This window comes from Elephas maximus, chromosome 22 (assembly GCF_024166365.1).
Source record: "Elephas maximus indicus isolate mEleMax1 chromosome 22, mEleMax1 primary haplotype, whole genome shotgun sequence".
In the NCBI taxonomy this organism is placed as follows: Eukaryota; Metazoa; Chordata; class Mammalia; order Proboscidea; family Elephantidae; genus Elephas; species Elephas maximus.
Window position 1 is genome coordinate 728917 of NC_064840.1, and position 24173 is coordinate 753089.

Sequence of the window (24173 nt, forward strand, 5' to 3'; positions counted from 1 at the left end):
TATGCTACCTCCTGAAATGACTGGACATCGACCAATTCTTTTTGGTAAAATGACCCTGTATTCCTCCCATCTTCTTTTGATGCCACCTACGTTGTTCAATATTTTGCCCATAGAATCCTTCAATACTGCAAATCGAGGCTTGAATTTTTTCTTCAATTCTTTCCAACTGAGAAATGTTGAACATGTTCTTCCTTTTGGCTTTTTAACTCCAGGTCTTTGCACATTTCATTATAGTACTTTACTTTGTCTTCTCAAGCCATCCTTTGAAATCTTCTGTTCAGCTCTTTTACCTCATCATTTCTTCCATTTGCTTTAGCTACTCTGCATTCAAGAGCAAGTTTCAGAGTCTCTTCTAACACCATTTTGGTCTTTTCTTTCTTTCCTGTCTTTTCAGTGACCTCTTGCTTTCTTCATGTATGATATCCTTAATGTCATCCCACAACTCATCTAGTCTTTGGTCATTAGTGTTCAATATATCAAATCCATTTTTGAGATGGTCTCTAAATTCAGGTGGGATATACTCAAGGTCATATTTGGTTCTTGTGGACTTGTTTTAATTTTCTTCAGCTTCAACTTGAACTTGCATATGAGCAATGATGGTCTGTTCTGCAATCAGTCGCTGGCTTTGTTCTGACTGATGATACTGAGTTCTTCTATCATCTCTTTTCACTGATGTAGTCAGTTTGCTTCCTGTGTTTTCCATCAGGTGAGGTCCACACAATTTATGTTGTTGAAAAAAGGTATTTGCAATGAATAAGTCGTTGGTCTTACAAAATTCTATCATGCGATTTCAGGCTTAGTTTCTATCACTAAGGCCATATTTTCCAACAACCAATCCTTCTTTGTTTCCGACTTTTGTATTCCAATCACCAGTAATTATCAGTGTATCTCAATTGCATGTTTGATTTCAGACTACAGAAGTTCGTAAAAATTTTCAATTTCTTTATCTTTGGCATTAATGGTTGGTGCGTAAATTTGAACAATAGTCGTATTAACTGGTCATCCTTGTAGGTGTATGGCTATTATCCTATCACTAATAGAGCTGTACTTCAGGATAGATCTTGAAATGTTCTTTTTGACGATGAACATGACACCATTCCTCTTCAAGCTGTCATTCCTGGCATGGTAGACCATATATGATCGTCTGATTCATAATGGCTAATACCAGTCCATTTCAGCTTACTAATGCCTAGGATATCAATGTTTATGAGTTCCGTTTCATTTTTCGCAACTTCCAATTTTCCTAGATTCATACTTTGTACATTCCACGTTCCTATTATTAATGGATGTTTGCAGCTGTTTCTTCTCATTGTGAGTTGTACCACCTCAGCAAATGAAGGTCCTGAAAGTTTGACTCCATCCGTGTCATTAAGGTTGACTCTACTTTCAGGAGGCAGCTCTTCTCCAGTCAAATTCTGAGTGTGTTCCAACCTGAGGGGCTCATCTTCTGGCACTATATCAGACAATGTTCTGCTGCTATTCATAAGGTTTTCACTGGTCAATTTTTTCAGAGGGAGACCTCCAGGTCCTTCTTCCTAGTTGTAGTCTGGAAGCTCCCCTGAAACCTGTCTACTCTGGGTGACCCTGCTGGTATTTCAAATACTGGCGGCATGGCTTCCAGCATCACAGTAACACATACAAGCCATCATAGTACAACAAATGGACAGATGAGTGGTGGGTTCTTGGGCATAGGGAAAGACTTTCTGGCTATGAAGAATACCCAGCAAGAGACCAGAGAGCCCCAAGAGTGTAAAATTCATTTTCCAATAGCAGGAAACCACCTGTGATATTTGTCAGGAAGATTGTGGTTTAACGTACTCAGTGCCTGTGAAGTTACGGCCAAACATCATCCCAAGTAAAGTTTTAAATGTTTACTGCACCATTGTTCTTTTTTTTTTTATAATAATTTTTATTGAGCTTTAAGTGAACGCTTACAAATCAAGTCAGTCTGTCACATATAAGCTTATATACACCTTACTCCTTACTCCCACTTACTCTCCCCCTAATGAGTCAGCCCTTCCAGTCTCTCCTTTCGTGACAATTTTGCCAGTTTCTAACCCTCTCTACCCTCCTATCTCCCCTGCAGACAGGAGATGCCAACACAGTCTCAAGTGTCCACCTGTTACAAGTAGCTCAGTCTTCGTCAGCATCTCTCTCCAACCCATTGTCCAGTCCCTTCCATGTCTGATGAGTTGTCTTCAGGAATGGTTCCTGTCCTGGGCCAACAGAAGGTTTGGGGACCATGACCGCCAGGATTCCTCTAGTCTCAGTCAGACCATTAAGTCTGGTCTCTTTATGCACCGTTATTCTTAATAGTGAAAAAACTAAATAGAGGAAAATCCAAGTGTCTAATAACTGGGCAATAATTAAGGAAATTAATGCTCATCTATTAGTAATAAAAAATTACCACTATTAACTATTTGACACCATGGATTCTCGTTTCTGAGCTGATCTGTGTTTGTAGCAGGTGTACTGTGGTTCGCTACAAAAGATGGCAGTTCCAGAGGACAGGGTCTGCAAGAGGAAGGGCAATAGTGCAGCACTGACATGGAGAGGCTTTGGGATAAGACAGGCTGGTCAGACCCAGCTCTGCTTCAACCATGCTGTGTGACCTTGGGCAACTGGCTTAACCTTCCTGACCCTCAGTTTCTTCCTCTGAAAAGTGGGGAAAATGATGCTTGCGGTACGTGCCTAACCCTGGGTTGTGGTGGGGAACTAGTGAGATGAGGCAGGTAGCACATGGTTGGTACACTTACTGGGCTCCCAAAATGTCTAAATTAGGAGGAATTTAGGGGCAAAGAGCTGATTGGAAGGGAAGGATTGAACCACGTTTATCAGACCCACTTGTTCTCGGTGAAACTAACCTGGTGGATCACACTAGCACTTTTTCAGTGGGAGGGGAGGGGGAGGAAGGGGGTGGGATGGCAGGTATGGATGGAGTAACAAAAACCATGCATAGTAAGGTTAAGTATTGTTTACGTGGCACAGTATAGAGGTAAGTATGTAGAAAAGGACAGGATGGTGCAAAATTTATTTCCACTGTGGGTGGTGGTTCAGAAGGTTAGGAGACTTCTCTGGAGTTTTATTGCAGAGGGAGCAAGCTGTGTAGACTGGGATTGCACGTTTATTTGGGGTGGCTCGAAGCTATGTTTGTATAACAAATGTACTTTTTTCCCTTTGATTGTAAGTTTATTTAGAGCCATTTGGAGAGTGTTTGCATAGCAAACACTCATTTTTTAAATCAGATGTTAGGTTTGTTCGGGATGGCTGGAGGTAGTAGAGTGGCTGGTGATGGAGATGAACCCTTTCTGGCTCTCCCGCCACCCTGCAGAGAGGGGCTGCTCAGTGGGGTAGATGGGGTGGCTATGGTGGGAACTCTCTTCCCCTGAAACGTGTCCACAGGAACTAAAGCCACCAGGAACTCCCTACACCACTTCCAGAACAGGGTACCAGGGAAGGTGGAACAAGGGATGGTTTCCTGGTCACTTATTGGTATCTCCAAAGACAGCCCTTCTCCTTGTGTCCGTGGCTCCCTGGTGGGCAGGCCAGGTCCCTGGGTGCCCCCTGCCAGCCACTTCTCCCCATAGGTGTGGCAGTGCGGTGGCAGCATGGAGGTGCTGCCCTGCTCCCGCGTGGCCCACATTGAGCGCACCAAGAAGCCCTACAACAATGATATCGATTACTACGCAAAGCGCAACGCCCTTCGGGCAGCGGAGGTGTGGATGGATGACTTTAAGTCCCACGTGTACATGGCCTGGAACATCCCCATGACTGTGAGTCATGCTGGGGGCTGGGGGGGGCAGGTAAGGGAGGCTGGGGGGCTGGAGGGACCCAGCTGGACCTCTGGGTGGGAATCACGAGAGGCGAGTAATGAGGGTCGATCGGCCAGGGTGGACACTGCCCCCAGGGACAGTCTCAGGGTCACATTCCAGGGACAGCCTCAGGGTCACCCTTAGGGACAGCCTTGGGGCATCACCCTTGGAAACACCCTTGAGCACAGCCTGGTAGTCACACCCCAGAAGCAGCCTCAGGGTCACCCTTAGGGCCAGCCTCAGGCCTGCTTGCCTATTGGGCCCCTTGGGAAAGCACTCCATTACCCACTGACCCAGCTGCCCGTGGTCACAGGGAGTGTGGTTTATCACTGCCCACATCACGGTTCTTGTTCTCTGTCTACACAAGGTGCGGAGGGCTTCCAAACATGTCTGCTGGGACATAATCCTTGAATATCAGGGTCGCTGTTGACTAAAACACCTTCCCTCCACCAATGAGAATGCCATTAAACACTCTCGACCATCATCAGCACAGACTCGGGGGGTGCTGCAGCTGTGGGCTGAGGGGGTTGTGGGGTGGCCATAAAGTGACAACAGCCTCCTTCACTGAGTGTCAACTCCATACACATGGCCCCCTCTACGCTGAGAGTGTAAACTCTACACGCATGTCCCCTCTAGGCTGAGCGTGTAAACTCCACACACACGTTCCCTCTAGGCTGAGAGTGTAAACTCCACACACGTGGCCCCCTCTCTAGGCTGAGTGTGTAAACGCCAAACACACACCCCCTCTAGGCTGACAGTGTAAACTCCACACACACGGCCCCCTGTAGGCTGACAGTGTAAACTCCACACACACGAACCCTTCCAGGCTGAGCGTGTAAACTCCACACACACAGCCCCCTCTAGGCTGAGTGTGTAAACTCCACACACATGGTCCCCTCTAGGCTGAGAGTGTAAACTCCACACACACAGCCCCCTCTAGGCTGAGAGTGTAAACTCCACACACGGCCCCCTCTAGGCTGAGAGTGTAAACTCCACACACACTTCCCCTCTAGGCTGACAGTGTAAACTCCACACACATGGCCCCCTCTAGGCTGAGAGTATAAACCCCACACACATGGCCCCCTCTAGGCTGAGAGTGTAAACTCCACACACACGGCCCCCTCTAGGCTGAGAGTGTAAACCCCACACACACTCCCCCTCTAGGCTGAGAGTGTAAACCCCACACACACTCCCCCTCTAGGCTGAGAGTGTAAACTCCACACACACGGCCCCCTCTAGGCTGAGAGTATAAACTCCACACACACTAGCTGCACCATCATAGCCACAGTAACTATAATCATGAGGATGGTGAGCTAATGTGCACAGAGCACTCACAACGATCCTATTGCTTCCCCCCTTAATGACAGGGAAACTGAGGCACAGAATGGTCAAGTAAACCACCCAAGGACACACAGCTGATAAGTGGCAGGCAAGACATAACTAGCTGCTCTGAGGAATCCCATACCGAGAAAGGTCTTTTGGTGGCTGATTTTTGGAAGTAGATCCCCCTTTTTCAAGGCACTTGTGGGTGGACTCCAACCTCCAACCTTTAGCAGCTGAGAAAGGTGACCATCTTCACCACCTGGGAACTCCATCAACGCATGGAGATTTGATTTATAATAAAAAGGTTATGTAAACAATTACTGTTAGGTACCGTTGGGTTGGTTCTGACTCATGGCAACCCTACGTACAACAGAATGCAAACAGTTCCTATTCTTGTTATGTGCAGTAGACTCTGATGTTTTGGACAAACTATCCGTGCAGCCTCCTACATGATGTCACTGCCCACGAGTAGTTCATGCCCCAGCCTTTGAATAGCAATGTCTGCAGGGACCTGGCTGGACCCTTCGCTTGTACCACTCCACTGAGCAGGAAGGTCAGGGACAGCCACTAAAACCCTCCCTCCTCCACCCCCCAGAAGGCTCTGCTGGCAGTGTGGAGCCAAACTGGTAAGGAAAGCCTACCGAAGTGTGCACTCATATGTTAGGACGAAAAAAGGGCACATCGCCCCTTGTAAAACCTTGCTTTCCATCAAATGAACCAACTCGGAAAATGTGCAACATGACAACGTACCTGCCAATACCTGAAGGGTGCTTAGGGTATCACAGCAGCCAAGCATGTTGTCAATGTGTGGAGGACTTATCGGCCTGAGCCACGTGGCTTAGCCAGGCTGCAGGCCTGTGAACATCCTTCCATGTGTTGATTTTACTCAGGTACTATTGAAAGCCCTTCACACCTACTGAGCTATTCAGTCCTCATAACAAGGAGATTTCTATTACTATCGTCCCACACTGCAGGTCAGGACACTGAGGCATCAAGAGGTTAAGGCCACACATGATGAGTGGTGGGATTCGATTCCACACAGTTATCCCACATCACTGCCCTCCGCCACCCAGCTCTGCTGCCAACTGTGCAGAACAAGGGCCCAGATCAAAGTTGTGGTGGGAGCTGTTGTCACACCACACCTCATGTCCCCAAAGGGCTTGGTGCCTGTTACAGGGGGGTGGGGGTCCCAAGGCCACTCTTAGGTTTGACAAGCTCCTAGGAGAACTCACAGGCCTCAGAAATGCCATTATGCTAACAGTTATGGTTCACTACAGGAAAAGATGCTCACAGTTATGGTTCATTACAGGAAAAAGTGCTCAAGGTTATGGTTCACTACAGGAAAAGGTGCTCACAGTTACGGTTCATTACAGGAAAAGGTGCTCACGGTTTTGGTTCACTACAGGAAAAGGTGCTCACAGTTATGGTTCACTACAGGAAAAGGTGCTCACAGTTATGGTTCACTACAGGAAAAGATGCTCACAGTTACAGTTTATTACAGGAAAAGGTGCTCACGGTTATGGTTCATTACAGGAAAAGATGCTCACAGTTACAGTTTATTACAGGAAAAGGTGCTCACAGTTATGGTTCATTACAGGAAAAGGTGCTCACAGTTACAGTTTATTACAGGAAAAGGTGCTCACAGTTACGGTTCACTGCAGGAAAAGGTGCTCACAGTTACGGTTCACTGCAGGAAAAGGTGCTCACAGTTACGGTTCATTACAGGAAAAAGTGCTCAAGGTTATGGTTCACTACAGGAAAAGGTGCTCACAGTTACGGTTCATTACAGGCAAAGGTGCTCACAGTTACATTTTATTACAGAAAAAGGTGCTCACAGTTATGGTTCATTACAGGAAAAGGTGCTCACAGTTACAGTTTATTACAGGAAAAGGTGCTCACAGTTATGGTTCACTACAGGAAAAGGTGCTCACAGTTACGGTTCATTACAGGAAAAGGTGCTCACAGTTACGGTTTATTACAGGAAAAGGTGCTCATGGTTATGGTTCATTACAGGAAGAGGTGCTCACAGTTATGGTTTACTACAGGAAAAGGTGCTCACAGTTATGGTTCATTACTGGAAAAGATGCTCACGGTTATGGTTCGCTGCAGGAAAAGGTGCTCACAGTTACAGTTTATTACAGGAAAAGGTGCTCACGGTTACGGTTCACTACAGGAAAAGGTGCTCACGGTTGTGGTTCACTACAGGAAAAGGTGCTCACGGTTGTGGTTCATTACAGGAAAAGGTGCACACAGTTACAGTTTATTACAGGAAAAGGTGCTCACAGTTACGGTTCACTGCAGGAAAAGGTGCTCACAGTTACGGTTCACTGCAGGAAAAGGTGCTCACAGTTACGGTTCATTACAGGAAAAAGTGCTCAAGGTTATGGTTCACTACAGGAAAAGGTGCTCACAGTTATGGTTCATTACAGGCAAAGGTGCTCACAGTTACATTTTATTACAGAAAAAGGTGCTCACAGTTATGGTTCATTACAGGAAAAGGTGCTCACAGTTACAGTTTATTACAGGAAAAGGTGCTCACAGTTACGGTTCACTACAGGAAAAGGTGCTCACAGTTACGGTTCATTACAGGAAAAGGTGCTCACAGTTACGGTTCATTACAGGAAAAGGTGCTCATGGTTATGGTTCATTACAGGAAGAGGTGCTCACAGTTATGGTTTACTACAGGAAAAGGTGCTCACAGTTATGGTTCATTACTGGAAAAGATGCTCACGGTTATGGTTCACTGCAGGAAAAGGTGCTCACAGTTACAGTTTATTACAGGAAAAGGTGCTCACGGTTACGGTTCACTACAGGAAAAGGTGCTCACGGTTGTGGTTCACTACAGGAAAAGGTGCTCACGGTTGTGGTTCACTACAGGAAAAGGTGCTCACAGTTGTGGCTCACTACAGGAAAAGGTGCTCACGGTTGTGGTTCACTACAGGAAAAGGTGCTCACGGTTACGGTTCATTACAGGAAAAGGTGCTCACGGTTGTGGTTCATTACAGGAAAATATGCTCACTGTTATGGTTCACTATAGGAAAAGGTGCTTACAGTTGTGGTTCACTACAGGAAAAGGTGCTCACAGTTACGGTTCATTACAGGAAAAGGTACTCACAGTTATGGTTCATTACAGGAAAAGGTGCTCAGAGTTATGGCTTATTACAGGAAAAGGTGTGCACAGTCATGGTTCACTACAGGAAAAGGTGCTCACAGTTACAGTTCATTACAGGAAAAGGTGCTCACAGTTATGGTTCATTACAGGAAAAGGTGCTCACAGTTACGGTTCATTACAGGAAAAGGTACTCACAGTTATGGTTCATTACAGGAAAAGGTGCTCAGAGTTATGGTTTATTACAGGAAAAGGTGTGCACAGTCATGGTTCACTACAGGAAAAGGTGCTCACAGTTACAGTTCATTACAGGAAAAGGTGCTCACAGTTATGGTTCACTACAGGAAAAGGTGCTCACAGTTATGGTTCACTACAGGAAAAGGTGCACACAGTTACAGTTTATTACAGGAAAAGGTGCTCACAGTTATGGTTCACTACAGGAAAAGATGCTCACAGTTACAGTTTATTACAGGAAAAGGTGCTCACAGTTATGGTTCACTACAGGAAAAGGTGCACACAGTTACAGTTTATTACAGGAAAAGGTGCTCACAGTTATGGTTTATTACAGGAAAAGGTGCTCACAGTTATGGTTCATTACAGGAAAAGGTGCTCACAGTTACGGTTTATTACAGGAAAAGGTGCACAGTCATGGTTCACTACAGGAAAAGGTGCTCACAGTTATGGTTTACTACAAGAAAAGTTGCTCACAGTTTATTGCAGGAAAAGGTGCAGGTTAAAATCAGCTGAGGGAAGAGGCTCTTGAGTGGGGTAGGGTCCGGGGAAGCCAGGCACAGTGTCCAGGTGTCCTCTCCAAGTGGGGTAGTGGGCAGCACTTACTTATCCCAGCCACCATGTGTGACAGATTGCTGCCCACCAGGGAAGCTCCCCCGAGCCTAGTGTCAGGCTTTATTTATACTGGGGGTCAGTCATATACGGAGCACCTGCATTGCTGACCTTAGTCTCCAGCCCCTCTCCAGGTCAAGCTGATATTGCATGGCCCAAGGCCCCCACCATGAGCCCCACTGTTGGCATAGACTATCCTACGTGGTCCAAGGGCCCAACCATGAATCCTGTTGTTGACTTAGATTTATCTGGCTTGGCCCAAGGATCCCACCGTAAACACATTGTTGGCAAAGACTATCTGGGGTGGCCCAAGGCCCCAGGTAAACAAGGACACTCTTATCAGGCAGGACATTCCAAGGGCCTAGTAGTTACTCCCAGGAGCCAGTCAAAGCTAGTCTTTTGTTTGGAATGTGCAGGGTTTGGCCAACCCAGGCTTGCTGAGTTAGCCCTTCACTGCACTCCAGGCAATGGCCCGGTCTCCCCAGCAGCAGACAGGCTGGAAACGCCAGGCTCCTGTTCTGAAGGGGCTGCCCTCAACGTCCTGGGGGTCCTGCGCAGAGGTAGGGGTGATATGAGCACCCATAATGAAAAGAGGCCTGGGTCATGGACTCTGGCCCATCATGCACCCCTCCTGCCTTGCTTCTGGCTTTGCAGAACCCTGGCGTGGACTTCGGGGACGTGTCTGAGCGGCTGGCCCTACGTCAGAGGCTGAAATGCCGCAGCTTCAAGTGGTACCTGGAGAACGTGTACCCAGAGATGAGGGTCTACAACGACACCCTCACGTACGGAGAGGTACCACTCTGTCCAACAGCACCTGCTTGGGTCAGGCAGGCTCCCCACGCCCCCAAGCTCCCAACCCCTGCCCCCACACTCCTGGATAACAGGAGAAACTTTGCTGCAACCTTCTTAAATGTCTGAGTTCAGGCTTGTACCACCTCGTGGGGTAGCAGTGCTATCTCAGTTAGCCAGGAATCCAAAACGAACCACCCTGAAGGGCAGGGGCCTAAATAACAAGCATCGATTATTCTTACGAGTCTGGGGGTTCACGGGCAGGCCTGCCGCTCTGGGTCAGGCTGGGCTGGTCTCGGCGGAGCTTGCCACACGTCTGTCGTCCACTCTAGGCCCGCTAGGACTAGCTCCCTTGCTGTCTGCAGGCTGACTGGCTGGCTGTTGGCTGGGCACACGGTGTCTCGTCCTCCAGCAGGCTGGCCTGGGCTTGTTCTCCAAGTGGTGGAAGCTGCAAGGTCCCCTGAGGCTGGGAGCTGGCACAAAGAGCAGTCATTTCTGCTGCATCCTCTTGGCTAAAGCTCAGGCCACCCAGATCCCGAGGCTAGGGCACAGCCTGCACTTCTTGATGAGGGAAGCCGCAAAGTCATGTGCAAGGGATGTGGACCCAGGGAGGCCGTTCATCATTGCTAGTCGTGTGCGACCAGTCCCCAGAAGGCCCCAAGGCTAGCACTCATTGGCAAACTTCCGTGTTGAGTGACAGTCAAGTTCTGTCTGCATCCTACCCCCAACAGTGCCATCCCTTTGGAGGATGCCTCCCAACCAGCACCCCAGACAGAGGCCCTGCTTTCCCTCCTGTCCCCTGTCCAGGGCGGCCTCTGAGCCCCACGGGTAGCCTTGGCTGAGCCCCACTCCTGGGGAGGATCCCAGGCATCAGGCTCAGGCCTTTCTGGTGACAAAGAAGATCACTCTCTGCCCCTGAGTGGGAGGGGAGGGTAAAGATCCCTCCAGCCTCGCCTCAGGCCCCTGGATGACCTGGGCTTGCTCTGTGGCTCTGGTCATAGGTGAGAAACAGCAAGGCCAGCGGCTACTGCTTGGACCAGGGGGCTGAAGATGATGACCGAGCCATCCTATACCCCTGCCATGGGATGTCCTCCCAGGTAGGAGCACCGCCGCCCCTGGTGGTGCTCTGTGGTGCTCTTGGTGGAAGCACAGAGCTTGAGGGCAGCAGAGGTGGGCACCCCCACCCACCCGGCCCTCAGGCCCCATGGGCCCGCTGGGAATCCTGGGACTCCAAGGACCATGCTGCTAGGGCCTGAGTTCAGGCACCCGGAGCAGAACAGGGCCCCCCATTGGATCTCTCCTCACCCTAAAGTGCAACATAATGCAGTAGATTGAGAGCAAGGCCCGTGGCATCCAACAGGCCTCGGTTTGAACAGACCTTGAGCAAATCACCGAACGTCCCTGTGCCTCAGTTTCCTCACCCATAAAATGGTTTCATAAGTGGCACCTACCACTCAGGGTGATGTGATTACTAAACTGGGAATGTGGGGCTCCAAGCAAAGTTCCCTCTGAAAAGGAATGTTTAAGGCAGGTCCTGACTGGGGCCTCTGTGGAGGTGCTGAGACAGGCTGGTGGTGGCCAGGGCACAGCATGTACAGGGATCTTCATTCCTGGCCCAGGCAGGGAGGGGGACCTTGGCATCCCTGGCCCCTCACACCCAGCCCTCATGCCATCCCCCCAACCAGCTGGTGCGGTACAGTGCTGAGGGCCTCTTGCAGCTGGGCCCCCTGGGCTCCACTGCCTTCCTGCCTGACTCCAAGTGTCTGGTGGACGACGGTAAGGGCCGCACGCCCACCCTGAAGAAGTGCGAGGATGTGGCCAGGCCAGCCCAGCGGCTGTGGGACTTCACACAGGTCAGCAGGCGGGGGCTGAGACCACTGGGCCGGGCCCCACCCCGACACCCTCTCCTACCCACACCTCCCTAACGCCCTGCCCCACTTCCTCCCCTTCTGTCTCTCTGTTTCTCTCTGTCTCTTCCCCACAACATGTCAGGGAGCTGAGGAGGGCACCTCAGGGAAAAGTCCATCTTGGGCCCTGGGTTCCATCATCTGGGCACCTCTTTGTACCCAGGAAGCAAGATGGGTTGGTGAGATGGGTAGAACAGGTCGGGGGGCAGGGAGAACTTGGTCTTCACAGGCAATCGGCATGGGGCCCGGACACAGAAAGGCCGAGGCCTCCTTGACCGGCTCCCCTCGTAGGGCGGCCCCATCATCAGCCGGGACACAGGCCGGTGCCTAGAAGTGGAGATGGTCAAGGATGCCCACTTCGGGCTGCGGCTGGTGGTGCAGCGGTGCTCGGGACAGAAGTGGGCCATCAGGAACTGGGTCAAGCATGGGCGCCACTGACCACGCCCACCCTCTGCTCAGCACAAACTCCTGACCTTGGAGGCATGGCAGAGCCCCTGGGCTGGAGGCCGCAGGGACCCAGAGCAGCCAGGCTTGTCTAGGCCTCGTGTGGCTCCTGGGATGTCAGGCCCAGCCGGCGCCCTGGATGTTGGGAACCAGCGCTGCGTCCTGGGCACCGGCTGCCATTGCCTCCGACCCAGAACCACGTGCCTTTTCCACGGTGTCTCCTGCCCAGCTGACCGGATGGCACCACTCTGCACGTACAAGCCCTGTACATACCGCCCCCACTGAAGCGAACCACCCGCTGCCCCAGGAGAGGAGGCTGGGGTCTCAGAGCCCCCACACCTCCTCTGTAGAACTGAGGTCCCTCAGCCGGCTGCCCTGGCTTGGCCCTTGCTTGGCTGTTTTTGAGATGACCTAAGTCAAAGAGGGCAGGAATGGAGCCCAGAGCCCTGCCACAGTCTGGAGAGGGGATAAGAAGTGGACAGCCATGGCCACCCAGAGACACCCAGACCAGGAGACTGACCCACCTGTCTCATGGAGACCAAATAAAGAGTAGCTGGAGCCCACAGATACATCTCCTCCATAGAGGTCTGAGCCACCGGTTCCTAGGTGGGGTCCCTCCAGGGCCCAGGCCCTGGCTAGCTTGTTGCCTGGCCAACCGCTGAGAAGGGTCAGCAAACTGCCTGTGGCTGCAACCTGTCTGTAAATAAAGTTTTATGGGCACACAGCCACACCTATTTGTTTACAGATGGTATGCAGCTATATTGCGCCACAATGTCAGGGAAGAGAAATTGCAACACAGACCCCATCCCCTCCCCATGTGTCCTACAAAACCAGAAACGGATACTATCTGGAATCTTGGGGTGGTACAAACAGTTAACCGCTTGGCTGCCAACTGGAAAGTTGGAGGTTCGAGTTCACCCAGAGGCACCCTGGAAGAAAGGCCTGGCGATCTTCTTCCAAAAGGTCATGGCCTTGAAGACTCTGATACACAAGAGTCGCCATGAGTCAGAGTCAACTCAAAGGCATTTATGAGAAAGTCTGCCAGCCTGTGTGTCCTTGTTCTCGTGGTCCTAGATGGCTGACCCTACCGTGTCCACGTCCTGGCACCATGGGGGGGGCAGGTTGCTGTCACAGGGCACACTTAGCTGGGAGGGGGTTGGGAAAGGGAGCCTCTAACTGCAGCCGCAGCCCACCTGAGACCCAGATCCTGTGCTAGAAGGAAGAGGTGGACACTGGTCATCCTCAGGAGGCTACACCTCTCCTGAGATCTGTGGGCAGGAGGTCCCCAGGAGCCATCCCCGAGGCCTCCTCTGTCCCTTGTGGCCCATCCCCACAGTGCTCTCACAGCCAGGAAGCGTGGACATCCACTGGAGGGGGCAGTGGCAGTCAAGGAACCTAGGGTACCTGGGGAGAGGGCTACCAGCCCATGACATGGTACTGAGATATATGCACAGCACCAAGACCCCATCTGCCGTGCTGAGACCTATCTGCCCGTGAAGCCAAGATGCTGTCTGCATGTTGAGATCCTGTCTGTGTGCCGAGCCCCTGCCCCTGCCCACAGTGCAGGCTCAGCACACCCTCAGAGCTGTTGGTGGGTGGGGGCTGCCAACACTCACTCTCTGAGCGAGAGGTGCCGTATATCTGCAGTGAGACCACATCACAGGACATGGGGAGAAGATGGCAGAATGGGTTCACCTCTCCCTGTCCTTGTTAGCCTGATGCGCTGCTGACTTCTGCCCCTGCCAGAGGTGGACACATCTACTGTCCAGGCCATCAGGGCCGCAGAGTCAGCCTGGCTCCCTTGGCGTGGGAATGGAGAACAGACAGACGCCAGGCTCCCACAAACCGAGCCAGCCACCTTCCTCCCAGAGGCAGACTGGGCGTTGGCAGTGCCTTCCAGTCTGCTGTTTCCCACGTGGTAACTGGAGAGCAGGCGGCAGCGTTTCCAACCCTGGGCCCCAAGGCAGCAGTTTGCAGGCCTCGCCGGTCTCTTCCCTTGCTGCAGCAGGTGGCCTATTCTGTGGGGGAGGCCGGAGTGCCTGGGCACCATTTAAAGACATGCTGTGGCAACCATCATCAGCCCCAGAGAGTCTTGTTTGGGGTGAGGGGTGTGGGGGGTGAGGTAGTACTGCCTGGCAGTGCCAGGAAGGCCCCTGAGGGAAATGTTTCCAAGATCAGGAAGCAGTGACTGCTCTATGCCCTCTTAGCCAGTGGATGAGACGAATGAAGCAGACAGACATGGCGAATCCGCAAGGGCAGGCCTGAGTCTCTGGGGGTAGGTGCGCTCTGGCCTAACTTTAGGGGTCAGACACCCGGGCATGTTGGGACACACTCTCCCCTCTCCTGCCTGGGGGAGAAGCAGCAGGTCCACACTTCAGGGTCCTCCCTCCCAAGTCCAGTTCTCTGCCAGCTGGGTACCCCCACCACAGAGCTCCTCTCCTCACCTCCTTCCTTGGGGTCCCGGCCTTATCCCCCCCAGTACCCTGCTCTCTGTTGCTGGAAGAAGTTCTCAAGAGTCCCAATGCCTCCATTCTCGACAGAATTCCAGCAGCCCCAACACAGATCTCAAACAACCCTCTTTCTATCCCAGACCTTTCCCCAAATATTCAGAGGATGGAGGCAAAGGCTGGCAGGGGGTGAGGCCCCAAACATCAGTCACTAGCCAAGGACTGGCCCCGGTCCCCAGGAACCCAGAAGTTTCCCAGATGAAGTCACGCTATCTGGCATCCATTAGCATGTAAAATGTGTTGCTTAAAATAGAAACTATCACAGGTTCGACTTAGGAGTCTCGCCTGTGTTACAATTCATTACGCAAATTGACAGTCGAGTCAAAGCCTGCAGGCTGAAGCCACACAGGATCTCATAGGAAACCTGACACCTAGAAAATTACTTCTCAGAACCTTGACAAACTTCCCATCCTCTTGGTGCCCTCCTGTTTTGGAAACATCCCTGAGCCTGTTCTGTGATACTGTCAAGCTCTTTCTTCCAGGTGGTTCCTGTCCCCTCCCCTGACATGGCCTGAGGCCTTCATCTGTAATAACCAGGATGTAACAAATGGCCAGCTTCATGAAATAAGGTCATGGAGCTCTCTCATTTTCCTAATTCTTCACTTGCGTTCTCACCTGCTGTTGTGCATTGAGTTATTTCTCCCTAAATTAGGAGAATCCTAACCCCTGTATCTACAAATACAACTCTGTGTGAAAATAGGGGTTTCCTTTTGTTATGTTAATGAGGTCATACCAGAGTAGGGTGGGCCCTAAACCTAATCCCTTCTGAGTAACCCAGTGCCTTCGAGTCAATTCTGACTCATAGCGACCCTATAGGACAGAGTAGAATTGCCCCATAGAGCTTCCAAGGAGCGCCTGGCAGACTTGAACTACCGAACTTTCGGTTAGCAGTTGTGGCAGTTAACCACTACACCACCAGGGTTTCTATCTAATCTTGTAGCTCTCATCAACATAAAAACAACATAACTGCGGCTAATCCATCTCATTAACATCATAGAGGTAGGATTTACAACACACAGGAAAATCACACTGGATGACAAAATGGTGGACAGTCACACAATACTGGGAATCATGGCCTAGCCAAGTTGATACATCTGTTTTTAGGGGACACAGTTCAATCCACGACACAGGGGAAAGACAGCTGCCATATGAGGAACCATCTACAAGCCAAGGAACTTGGGGGAGGAGAGAGGGAGAGAGAAATGAACTTGCATTTAGGGTTGTTCTAGAAATCTTAGCCAGTGCGGTAAGGTAAGGAAAGGAAACGAAAGGCAGGTATGCTGGGAAGGAACATTAAAACCAGCATTATTTAAATATGACATGACTATGTCATTTTTTTTTTTTTATGTATACAGAACAGCCTAAGGAATAAAAAAAGAGAAAGAAAGAAAGCTACTAGAACAAATAAATGCATTTAGAAAGGTTGCAGTTTGCATAGGAAGGAAAGAAGAAACAAAGAATTTATAAATGCAAAATGTTAATCTCATTTAATTCTTCAAACAACCCTAAGTAGTATTGAGAGCAGAGGCTCAGGGGAGTGAAATGACTTGGCAAAGACACACCCTTTGTGTGGGTCTGATCTGTGGGGGTGGTTCATACCCAGATCTGCTGGACCCCAAACCTGTGTTCCTTCCACTCGCCTTGCTGCCTGGTATATTTTCCTTTTTAAACAACAGTTCACGTTTTAAATGGCAAAGATACAAGCAAACAGAATTTAATGAAACTTAACAGCTCGCTCGCTTCTTTCATTAATTCAATTATAAATTGGCTCTGGCACAAATTTGGAAAAATCCACGCCGTTTGTTTAAAACGGCTCATTTGTAACCAAACCTAATAACTGGGGCTCTGGGAGAGGCTGTTAACAGAGCAGATGCTCCTGGTGAAAAGCAGGAAACGTGCTGGGCTTTTCTTTTTTTTTTTTTCCTTTTCTCATTCTTGATAGAGATAATGCGCATCAGAATTTAATTTTGCCTAATAAAAATGCTCATTACTCTGATGAATCTCCAGTTATAGCTCAGACTGCCTGCCTGAGTCGTTCCAGTGGGAAGGTGCCGTGCCGCGGGGCTGGCCCAGGGAATGAGTTCCCGGGGGCAGGGAAGCCCCCCACACCTGGGTACAAGTGGGCAAGGCAGCCCCACAGGGCCCCGGGCTAGGACACGGCCTGGCTGGTTCTGGCCAGGGTCCAGCAGCACCAAGGGTGATTTCTGAGAGGGTGGGGAACAGCCCCTCCTCATTGGTGAGCAACATTAACTCAGGTGGAAGCTCAGGTGATGCACGAACACCCACGGAGGGAACTGCCGCTCACGGGGACTAGGGGAGAGCTCCGGGCCTGGCCACCTTTGAGAGGCAGCCCCTCGCCCTACAGAAGGAACCTGGCAGACTTGCCTGGATTCCTCACGCTGCCGGCCACTTACCTGCCGTGTGGCTTTGAGGAAATCACTTTCCCTGTCTGAACCTTGTCTCCTCATTTATGAAAGCCGAACCAAAGGCAGTTGCCATCAAGTTGACTGCGATTCATGGTGACCCCACGTGTCTCAGAGTAGAGCTGTGCGCCACAGGTTTCAATGGCTGATTTTTGGGAAACAGGTTGCCAGGCCTTTCTTCCACGGCCTCTTTGGGTTGGACTCGAACCTCCAACGTTTCAGTTAGCAGCAAGCATTTAACCACTTGCACCAAGAGCTCCTCTTTTATGAAAAGGAAGTAACCACACCTGTCTCAGTGTTTCTTCTGAGGGTTAGGGGAAAACAGACAACAGCCGCTGTCTCTGGGTGATTTTGATTATGGTTTTATTTTTTTAATTTTCTTCTTTTTGGTTACCTAAATTTTCTGCAAAAAAAAAATTTGTTTGCAATGAACAAAAATTTCATTATGAATTTCATTCATAGTGCCCTGGTGGCATAGTGATTAAGTGCTATGTCTGCTAACCAAAAAGTCAGCAGTTCAAATCCACCAGGTGCTCCTTGGAAACCCTATGGGGCTACTCTGTCCTATAGGGTCGCTATGAGTCGGAACCGACAGCAGTGGGTTGGGTATATGAATTTCATTCATAAATATTTACTATTTACACGGCAGGCCCTGTTCCTGGGGCTGAGGACGCAGTAGCCAACTAAAACAAATAAAATCCCTGCCATGGGGAAGCCGACACTCAGAGCCTTCACCGCTCCCACCCCCGGACTCCTAAAACCTTCTCTGAGTTTCCCCTCCAACAGCGAGGGACAAATTACCACCCATCTCTGCTTTGATCATTCATTCACTCGTTCATTCATTGATTCAACAAACATTTATTGAGCACACTGGCCAAGAGTGGGGCGTCAAGGAAAAAGCCACAGGGGTACCCACCCTCCACCTCTGTGTAGCCAGGCGGCCTCCAAACTGTGTCTTCTACCACACTGCCCTCCCCCTCCGCCGCCGTTCCAGAAAGTCGGATGCAGGAAGGATGGGCATCCTCAGCTGATGAATTACGGGCTCTGTCTCAACAAAGGTCTGTATGGAACCTTATTTACAATGTGGAGTCCTGGAACGCATTGGCAACACGGGCTGGCTTCTTATCAACCAGCTGCTCTGGTTTCCAGCCCCCGAAAACAGCAAGGGGCAGGAAAGGGGTCAGTTGCCAGTTGGCAAGCACTGACTTAGCACCTACTGCGTACCCACGTCCCTGGGGAAACTCTGTGGATCCTTGCAGCTGAGTGTGACAGGCCTCTGGAGAGGAACTGTCCTTCCGTCTCGGTGCTCAGGGGTCATTTCCACGGCTGTCCCCAGGTACCATCATCCTCACCACGCCTCGTGCCCACAGCAGTGGGAGCACAGCTGAAAACATGCCACCCATTAAAAAAAAAAACTAAACAAGGATGTTGGAGGTGAGCAATGCTACGCTGGCTACCAGGTCCCCAAGGGGCTGTTGTGTTCTGGAGTCTTCTGGGGTCTCTCAAAGGAAATAGATGATGCCCTATTGGAGGCTCCAGAATGATCAGAGATTATCACCAAACAAGTTACAGTGACGATTCGCCATCATCATCTATCATGGCATTCTGGGATCACTTAAAATCTGCCTGGGAGAGGATCCCACAGCACCCCTAAGATTTGGAAAATGGAAGACCCTCCTGGTTCTCAGGTTCCTATAGCGTCACAATCATTATTTGCCCCTCTGCCTACAAAATACTGCTGCTTTATGATACAAGGATGCAGCTTCTCCCCCACCCCATGTCTCTTAAAAAGAGATGAAAGGCTGTGCTCATTGAAAAGCAGAGGCAAATCAATATCTTCTCTTTGAAAACGCCATATGTCTTCTGTGGTTGGCAGCAGAGAATTAAAAATGAGGACATAAATCGTCACAGTCCCACAGGATGTTCTGGGGAGAATGGCCAGGGGAGAATCATTCTTTCCACATCTTGGCCTTTCCCAGGCAGATAAGGACGGCAGCCAGGTCTGCGTTTGTGCTGAGCCTCCTGGACTAGATATCCTGGGGGCTCCAAGTGAACATCAAGGACAAGACCCCTTTCTCAAAGTCCAAGAAAGCATCTTTGACAGCTTCAAGAAATCACTGGGCCTCTTGCAGAGAAAGGGGACTGCTCAAGGCCACAGACTGAGTCAGGGACAGAGAACCCAGTTCTCGTGACCCCCTATGCATCACTGAGCTCCTTGTGGGCACAGAAAAAAAAAAAAAAAACCAAACCCATTGCCATCAAGTCGATTCAGACTCGTAGCAACCCTACAGGACAGAGTAGAGCTGCCCCATAGGGTTTGCAAGGAGTGGCTGGTGGATTCGAACTGCTGACCTTTTGGTTACCAGCTGTAACTGTTAACCCCTGAGCCACCAGGGCTCCCTGCAAACACAAGGTCTTATTAATAATAATAAACCATGTTTCCTGCTCTCTCCTGGACTCTCTCACACTGTCTCCCCAGCCCCTTCCGAGTGAACCCCTGTGTATCAGCCAGGGTTCCATCACGGGAACAGACACTGTTCTAGGAACCTTGATCAGGAAGGGCTTTAATACAGGCAATTAGAGACTCACAAACCTACAAGGAGAGTCAAGTGAGCAAAGATCAGGGAGCCACCACTGGTGTTCAGAAAATCAGGGTGCATGACGATTTCAGCACCTGTAACACCTTAGCTTCTGACTCACGTGACACCTGGAAGCCACTGGCAAAACCTCGAGTCTGCTGATCATGCCCAAGCCAGGCTCCGGCTCACCGCGGCAGCAGGAGCCACAACAGCCTCTGCTGCTCCTTGTCCACCTCCCAAACCTCACACCAGGGTTTAGAAGCGTGGTTGCCAGATGTCCAGCCCCTGTGATACAGAGAAAGCATAAAAGAGGACACTGGCGTTAAATTGCTGAGAGTCCCATGAGGCGGTCACCGGGCTCACGGCCAGCTTGTGAGATGCCCTCGTACATGCCACATCCTCCTCTCCTGCTCGGGACGCCAGCTTTCCAGGCTGTGAGTCTCTGAGAGGCTTGGTCCTGAATGCACAGACCTCTTGGGAGGGCTTTCCTCTGCAGCTTCCTGCTGATGGCCCCAGTGCTGTCGTCCTCATTAATGAGTTATCAGCAAGTCTTAAATTATCATCCTCATGTCTCTTGGCAGCTGGATCAGGAGACAAAGCAGGCTGCAAAATATTCCAGTCACTTCTCAGGTTTTAGACACACATAATGGATGCAGCAAGGCTTCTGAGCCAAGCTCCTGAGGAGGGTGGGGAGGAGCGCAAGTCAGAGGGGCATCCATCAGGATAAACCTCCGCCTCACCTCTCAGTTCTGGGCTGGGCAGCCTGGACAGAGAGGCTCCCGGGCCCCTGGTCCCCCACCCCTCAGCTCTCAGTCCTGGGCTGGGCAGCCTGGACAGAGAGGCTCCCCGGGCCCCCGGTCCCCTACTCCTCAGCTCTCAGTTCTGGGCTGGGCAGCCTGGACAGAGAGGCTCCCCGGGCCCCTGGTCCCCCACCCCTCAGCTCTCAGTCCTGGGCTGGGCAGCCTGGACAGAGGCTCCCCGGGCCCCTGGTCCCCCACCCCTCAGCTCTCAGTCCTGGGCTGGGCAGCCTGGACAGAGAGGCTCCCCGGGCCCCTGGTCCCCCACCCCTCAGCTCTCAGTCCTGGGCTGCGCAGCCTGGACAGAGAGGCTCCCGGGCCCCTGGTCCTCTACCGACCTGCCACAGGGATCAGCACCCCAACTGCCTCTTCCTGGCAATGGTAGCAAGGAGCTCCGCCTGAACAACGCGAGTGATGAGCTTTATATGTGTCTCCTGGAGCTACTGTCTCCACTAAGCAAGTGAGGAGACCAGGGCTGAGAAACAGGAGGGCTTGCCCCAGGCCACTGTGTCTATCAGGGTCCTCTAGAGAAAGAGAACCAAGAGGAGATGGAAGGGTGGGTGGGTCAGTAGGTAGGAGGTTGGTAGAGAGAGAGATAAATAAGATAGAGATTTTAAGGGCATTGGCTCATGCGATTACGGCCTGGCAAGTCTGAAATCCGTAGGGCAGGCCACAGGCTGGAAACTTGGCAAGATTTTGTATGTCACAGACTTGAGGCAGAATTCCTTCTTCTCAGGGAAACTGGCGGTGTTTGCTCTTATGGCTTTCACCTGATTGGGTGAACCCCACCCAGGTGAGGGTGATCTCCTTCACATAAAGTCAACTGATTGTAGATGTCAACCACATAAACTGCAACACCTACATCAGTGTTTGACTGAATCCCTGGGGACTGTAAGCCTCATGAAGGGGACACATCACATTAACCCCTGAGCCCACACTGGGGGACGATGAGCGATCCCAGGGCTCGTCGTCACCTTTAGGTCCATCAATGAACTCATGCTTCCTGCGAGCAGGCTTTCCCAGACAGCCTCCCACTGGCATTCTGGGAAGTGCCCAGGCAGCTGTAGACACCTGCTCCAGGCCTGTGTTTGCTCGTCCCAAGGCCAGCACTGAGGGAAGTACGACACCCTCACAGGGGCATAAGACAGACAGATAGACAGGTGAACAAACACCCGCAAGCAGATAACAGGCAGACAAGAGAACGCAGGCGGGCAGGCTCAGCAGATGGACAGGGTAGGCCCTGCTCAGCAGAGGCCCTGTGAAATGCTGTCTGACCTTATGGTTACGGGGAAAACGCCAGGATAGGAATGGTTTTGGTGCTCAGCCCCACTGAGCGGGGAGGCAGTCAGGGGAGCAGAAAGTGTGACTTCCAGCCACTTTCCCGTAAAGGGCATGGTGATGAATCCCATCTGTGCCCAGCAACAATGTTTAAGACGAGTACGGAGGTAAGTTGGGAGAATTGATTTCTTCTCTTTTTTGCTTTTTTCTGGGATAAAGTGGAATGAGATATTAAACTCTGCCTGGCCTCTAAGGGTATGTTTGGAATCAGGATGGAGGTATGGTGAAGTACCGGAGGAAAGGAGAGGCTGGGGCAGAAGACAACCTCCCCAGACAAACTGGCACGTCCTGGGCTGGAAGACAGTGGGGCCTGTCTGTGCAAAAGGGCCTGGGGCCGCCCAAGTGGACAGCGCCATCCTCCTTCCCTTCCCCTCACCCTTTTTCTCTTCCTCCTTCCCGGTCCTCTCTCCTTGCCCTGTTCTCCTCCTCCTTCCCCTGCTCCTCCCCAGCCCGGTTGTAACTGCCTACTGACGTTTACTGTTTTAGGACACAGGAGAGTTTGGTAAGTTGGAATCGCAGGTGGGCTGATGTGTTAGCTCACTGCTGTTCTTGTTGTTAGGTGCCGTCAGGTTGGCTCTGACCCACAGCAACCCTGTGTATAACAGGATGAAACTTTGCCTGGTCCTGTGCCAGCCTCACAATAGTAGGTATGTTTGAGCTGATTGCTGCAGCCACTTTGTCAATCTATCTCACTGAGGGTCTTCCTCTTTTATGCTGGCTCTCTACCAAGCATGACGTCCTTCTCCAGGGTCTGGTCCCTCCTGAAAACATGCCCAAAGTATGTGAAACGAGTCAAGGAGCATTCCGGCTGTACTTCTTCCAAGACAGATTCGTTCGCTTTTCTGGTAGTCCATGGTATATTCAATATTCTTCACCAACACCGTAATTCAAACGCATCATTTCTTCTTTGGTCTTCCCCATCCGTTGTCCAGCTTTCACACGCACATGAGGCAGTTGAAAACACCACGGCTTAGGTCAGGCGCAACTTAGTCCTCAAATTGACATCTTTATTTTTTAACACTTTAAAGAGAGTTTTGCAGCAGATTTGCCCAATGCAATATGTCGTCTGATTTCTTGACTGCTAATTCTGTGGCCATTGATCATGGATCCAAGTAAAATGAAATCCTTGACAACTTTTATTTATTTATTATTTTGCTATTGCCGTGAAATACCAGTTAAGGTCGGGTAAATTCCAGCTCATGGCAACCCCATGTGTGTCAGAGAAGAACTGCATTCCACAGAGTTTTCTGAAGTAGATTGCCGGGCCTTTCTTCCGAGGTGCTGGATGAACTAAAACCTTCAACCTTTCTGTTATCAGCCAAGCATGTTAACCGTATGCATCACCCAGGGACTCCTTATGTAATATAATTTTCTTAAAATGTTGTCGACACAGTTTTGGGGCCCTAACTGGAGGCCAGTTCTTTCTCCTTCATGAGCAGCTGATGAAGTCCACTCTCCAACTGACCCCTTATTAGGCTCTCACATTCCTAGGCCACTATGCACCCATCCCAATCGCCAGATCCCCAATACGTAGGGACAGTTCCTATCCCCTCTAAGCCTGCAGAATTACTCAATAGGCCCAATCCCCAGGAAGCTCAACACTTAGCTCACCTCACCAGCTTGCCATATGTCATAGATTGGATTGTATCCTTCCAAAATCTGTGTCAGCTTGGCTAGGCTGATTCCCAGTATTGTGTGGCTGTCCTCTACTTTGTGATCTGATGTGATTATCCTCCGTTCTGTGATGTGCTGTAAACCCTAACCTCTGTATGTTAACGAGGCAGGATCAGCGTGGGTGTATCTTAAATCACAACCTTACTCAAGTCACAACCTTATTTGAGTCACACCTTTTACCTCACAGAGATAAATGGAGAGAGAAGTAAACAGAGAGGAGAGAAGCCTCACCAACACCAAGAAAGAAGAGCCTGGAGTAGAGTGTGTCCTTCGGACCCAGGGTCCCTGTGCTGAGAACTTCCTAAACCCGGGGGAAGATTGACTCCAAGACACAGAGAGATCCACAAGGAATGCCAAGCCCAGGGATGCTGAAAGAAGACAAGGACCTTCCTCCAGAGCCAACAGAGAGAAAGCCTTCCCCTAGAGCTGGCACTCTGAATTCGTACTTCTAGTCTCCTAAACTGTGAGAGAATACATCCCTGTTTGTTAGAGCCATCCACTTGTACTATCTCTTGGTATTTCTGCTATAGCAGCACTGGATAACTAAGACACATATGTAAGCGTCTCCTACAATTCTGGCTTATTGTTACCTTGTCCCTGGGTGCAAGGCTCTGTGTGGCTCTGTGTC

At 50.6% G+C, this 24173-nt stretch overlaps 1 protein-coding gene across 3 annotated transcripts in view; it reads left to right on the plus strand.

Moving 5' to 3' along the window:
* GALNT9 (polypeptide N-acetylgalactosaminyltransferase 9) overlaps window positions 1-23777 on the plus strand; it is a 111854-nt gene extending 88077 nt beyond the window's left edge. For 2 of the 3 annotated variants that reach the window (XM_049865881.1, XM_049865882.1), the window contains 5 exons: window positions 3588-3773; window positions 9742-9879; window positions 10878-10973; window positions 11562-11729; window positions 12075-12485. In XM_049865881.1, coding sequence (XP_049721838.1) covers window positions 3588-3773; window positions 9742-9879; window positions 10878-10973; window positions 11562-11729; window positions 12075-12221 — 735 coding nt within the window. In that variant the 3' untranslated portion in view covers window positions 12222-12485. Of the gene's footprint in view, window positions 1-3587; window positions 3774-9741; window positions 9880-10877; window positions 10974-11561; window positions 11730-12074; window positions 12486-22430; window positions 22519-23732 lie in introns of those variants that run through there. The other variant, XR_007514888.1, reaches the window with a different exon arrangement.
* The last annotated feature ends 396 nt before the right edge of the window (window positions 23778-24173 follow it).